Genomic DNA, 4688 nt, shown 5'->3' with positions numbered 1-4688 from the left:
AATTGTTGAAATAACAACCCCTTAAGCCTCTTTCGAAGTTAATACATTTGGGAAGCAGTTACGGAGGGAACACACATTCTTACAAAATCGTTTTATTTTTTTGGTGGGTCACACATTCTGACGGCCTTCAGAAATGGTATCCTCTATGCCATGGTAATGGCTCGATGACTCTAAATCTGAAAAAATGGCTCCAGATTAGTGTGAATCGAAGAAATAATTACCCCAAACCATCTTTCGAAGTTTTAATACTTTTGGGAAGCAGTTACGGTGGGAACACACATTCTTAAAAATATTTTTTTTAGGGTTCCGCCGGTTGGAGGGAACCTATTGTTATTATTGGTATTCTTATTTATTTTTTTCTTCTCCTTGCGCCCCAATATCTATAATCCAATAAGTCCCCGGTCATTCAATTTCTAATTTGGCACATTGATAGGCTACAACATCCAAGTGGGTACCCCCACACCAAAATCTGGGCCACATCGGACAGCGCCACAGGCCACGCCCAAAAGTCACCATTGGAGAAACATCTTTTTTTATTATCCAGTTATAGAACTTGGCTGAGATGTTGTGCTGGTAAGCAAAGGATTATAGGTTCAAAACCAGTCAGAGGCATTTTTTAATTTATTTATTTTTATTCTGACAAATCTTTTTCAAGTGTTCCGGTCAATCCTCCGGTTGTAAAACATAGTAATGAGTGTTTATTTGAGACCATAAAAACACTCCGATCATGTGTTAAGTGAGACTGTATAAACCACAGCGAGGTTTACAACAGTAGCTAGCTACTTGGAGTCTACGAATGGTAGTTTCAGATTTACAACCGAATTAGCTCGAATGAAGTACATTGATCATCAGACATCTCTCTGAAGTACCATAAACGATTCCACCTTGGTATGTCAAAATTTGATTGAATTAGAGCTGTTTCAACCTTGGCTGAATCCAACAACGCTTACCACATGAGAAACCTACTTTTTATTTCAGTATTGAATTAAAATTGTTCGACTCTGAGAATAGCTCAACGTGCTGGAACGGAGACCTTTAACGTAGAGCGGCGTAGGTTCGTATACAGTCATACTGTTTGAGTCTGTTTTATATTATAATATATGTTTAGTTAAACAGGATGACATCGTTCTGAAGCGCAATGCGCAATTTCACCTTGGTATGTCAAAAGATCATTTAATTATAGTTGTTTAAACTTGGGCCGAATCAATCAATCCGTGTTTCAGGAGAAACAGCTTTCTTTTTGTATAGAAAAACTGACAACATAGTCTCATCCTTGGGGGTAGCGCAATGGGTTGAAGCTGTGTCCTATAAAGTGCAAAGTCACAGGTTTGAACCAAGGCACAGTCTTTAGCCTGTCATAACATTGATTAATTGTTTAGTTAAACAGGCAGACATCCTTCTGAAATACCAAGCGCAATTTCATGCCATTTCACCTCGAAATGTCAACCGTTTCTTAACCTTTGTCCCAAAGCTGACCAAAAACTAATACTCATATCACGCAGTCGGAGCACAGCTCGATAATTAGCGTCAGCACCCTTGGGTACCCAGCATGCAGTGTGACATGTCAAAAAACGCAAAGACTTGTGGAAAATAGTTTGTTTACAAAAGCCGTGCCAGGGATTTCAGTTGTTGTGTTCGTTCACTTAGATGTTTTGTAATGTTATTGTTGGTTTGTTAATATAATCTTGTTGGTCACCACTGATTGTGCATGTTGTGTAGTTTAATGTGACCAGAGAGTCGGTTATTGTCCTGACGCAGGCTCTTCTCGAAAGAATTGAATATCAGCTCTTCCCTAGCCCAGATGCCCACATGTCTATTGTTTGATGTGCATTGACTGAGAGTCTGGAAAGAGATTAATTTGAGAAGAGTTTCAATATCCTATGGAAAGTTAATATTCAGCCCTTACTAATCATAAAAACTCAGCATTTGGTGTGTATCAGAGAGGCTGGAGACAGTAACCTTGAGGGTTTAGGTTGGTTGAGGGGCATTTCTATGAGCGTATGTGAAGCCCTCTGTGACATGCTTGCGTGTAAAAAGGGCTATACAAATAAATTTGATTTGATTTGACTAACGTGTAACCTTATGCTCATGAGTTCAAATCCCCGTTCTGCCTATTGTTGTTGGCCAAACATTAAGTAGTTTTGCTCCCTTGTTGTCCAAGTCTCGATCTTCTACAGTGTAAATGTTTATAATATTTTGCGGAGGAACCTGAATCAATGCTTGCAGCTATATTTTCAATTAGTTTTTCAATTTTTGGGGGCCCCTGTCAGTCAGGGGCCCTTGGAATTGTCTTAACTCCCCCCCCCCTATACAACGCCCCTGCTTCTAAACTTAAAGACACAGGCAGTGAGCAGGATAAAAATTCCAGTGAAAGGGATTGAGATGATTGCCACGTACAGGATCCAAGGCTCGGGGAGAATCTTCTCTTCTGGAGAACACAAGACCAGAAAATAAAGAAGTGTGAGAATCATACACCTTTGTTGATGTTATACTTTTTACACTCTAGCCCTTATACTCTTTAAACTACTGTTTCTTTTTTATGCTTAACGTTTTGTGAGGCCTAAAGGGATTTGTGGTCTACTGATTGTAGCAAGGGTTGGCTGGCCTTTGCTTAATCAAAGGCTTAGTCCCTGTGTTATTTTATTTACAAAGCCAACTTGGAATCCCTAACTTCCTTGTTTTTTTTGTGTGTGGGTTGAATACCCTCTGCGTTTGCAAGACTTTATCCTGTTAATTGTTCCCAATGTCTAAATAGTGTTTTGTAACTTTTATGTACTTTGCACCATCATCTTGGAATAGATTTACAAAAGTCTTAATACAGATTAATTTGTCCCAAATCTGTGTTTCTAAATAATAGCTGAAGGCCTTCAAAACACAGTTTTGTTAAAATTATTACTATGCAACTTAATGGATTAGAAATCTTATCTCTTCAACATGCTGATTACTTTATTTACATCTCTACTGGGATTAAAGTATCAAGGTTAAATATCTTGCTGCCAGCAACCCCCCCCCCCCCCCCCCACCACCACCTCCAGTTCTTAACAACGCCCAGAAATAAATGTGGTCAAAATAAATGTAATTGAAGTATACTCTACCAGGATAATAAGAGTAGTTGTGGTTCAGTATCAGTTTGGATGCCAGGTTAAGCTTGCACTCATAGTTACCAGCCTGCTTCAACGGGATGTCTACAGACAGCTGCCTATAATGGCTAAAGAGGATGTCATTTCTTCTTGTGTCTATTGGCACTCCATTATGGTACATTGACAAGATAAATCCTGGATCCTGAGAGACATTTATGGCACACCGGAGCTGGTTCTTACTCCCAGGAAGGACATCAAAGATAGCAGAATCTGGAACACAAGACAGACATACATACACACACACACACACATCAGATGATATCTGATCCTTTGCAAAAAGCAACACTTTGTTTCAACATTTATATCATTTAAAATGCTCTATAAAAAATACCCCACCTTGTTAAAAGGTGATAGCTACATCTTATCAATTGAAAGATGTGTAATTACCGTAAACTAAGAGTTTAACTCCTGCTCCCCTCTTCCTTTCACTATCTCCATCCTTCTCATATGAAAGCATGCATTGGTATTTCCCACTGTCTTCCCACTGAACGTTCCTAAAGAGAATAGACTTGTTGGGTGAACTTTGGACATTGTCCAGAACATCCACACGGCCGTTGTATCGTGGCTCATGGTTGGGCAACAGTCTTGATTGGTTCTGACTCATAAACTCCCAGTACAGAATCGGGTTGTTGGAAACTTTCATGTCGGGGGTATGTAGGAATAGGCAGTTTAACATGGCATTTCCACACTGTTTGATTAAAACCACATCCGGTTGCTGGACAACGTTAATCTGTGACCAGGTACCTGACAAAACAGATTTTAGACAGTTATTGAGTAGCAGCAGTATTTAGTCCAGTAAATTATCACTCCCTGTTATAACATGATAACATCGAATTAAATTCTCACCTGAAAGAAGGTAACAAAATATAAAACTATTCCACAGCTGTTTCTTCCAAAGTGAGATGATTGGTCCACAAAACATCTTTGTTGACTAAATACTGAGTCTGAAAATCTATTTAGTTCAAATAAATGTAGACTAAAGCACTTAAGCGTAGGAACACAGGATGTGTGGTTTGACTGTATTACTTCCTCTTCCAAAGGTTATTGTTGTCATAGAGTTGTGTGTTCTAGTGTGTATTGTAACTTACAATACACAGTAAAACACACAAAATGTACTGCTTGACATTATCAGCAGCCATATTTGTCAAGACATCATAGACTACATTGAAATGTATCAAATTTGGTTGCCTGCTCTGACCAGATGTAATAGGTAACTTATTTAATATGTACTGATGATGTGTAATTACACACCATCTATATCAATGTCATAATGTATTTCAAATATATCTAAAGTTCTGCTACTACTCCATTCTCATTAGAATTTCGTGGTTAGTGATAGCGTTTACGGTAAATTCTGAACTCATTGAAATGGATGTGTGACACTGACAATCTACTGTGTGGTAATTTAGCTGTTTAGTGGAGACTGAGGATGTGGGTGTACTGCAGATTTGCTGCAATAGGGTTTTGGTTATTGTCATTATCATGATAAGGAGTGAAGTTATACGTTGAATTTCTAACATATACAAGTTATAAAGAAATACTGTAGAA

The 4688-nt window shown here is 38.5% G+C and overlaps 1 protein-coding gene across 1 annotated transcript; it reads right to left on the bottom strand.

Annotated features, from left to right (window-relative positions):
• Positions 1–2306: 2306 nt before the first annotated feature.
• On the bottom strand, positions 2307–3835 carry LOC146301043 (uncharacterized). Its single transcript, XM_084669145.1, has 3 exons — positions 3528–3835; positions 3096–3350; positions 2307–2428 (listed from the first exon to the last, which is right to left on the bottom strand). The coding sequence occupies exons 1-3, from the start codon at positions 3814–3816 to the stop codon at positions 2307–2309; spliced, it is 666 nt and encodes a 221-aa protein (XP_084525271.1). The 5' UTR covers positions 3817–3835.
• Between the last annotated feature and the right edge of the window lie 853 nt (positions 3836–4688).

The sequence above is a fragment of the Hypomesus nipponensis genome, chromosome 2 (assembly GCF_054491055.1).
Source record: "Hypomesus nipponensis isolate SF chromosome 2, ASM5449105v1, whole genome shotgun sequence".
NCBI lineage: Eukaryota > Metazoa > Chordata > Actinopteri > Osmeriformes > Osmeridae > Hypomesus > Hypomesus nipponensis.
This window is presented reverse-complemented; position numbering and strand designations above follow the sequence as displayed.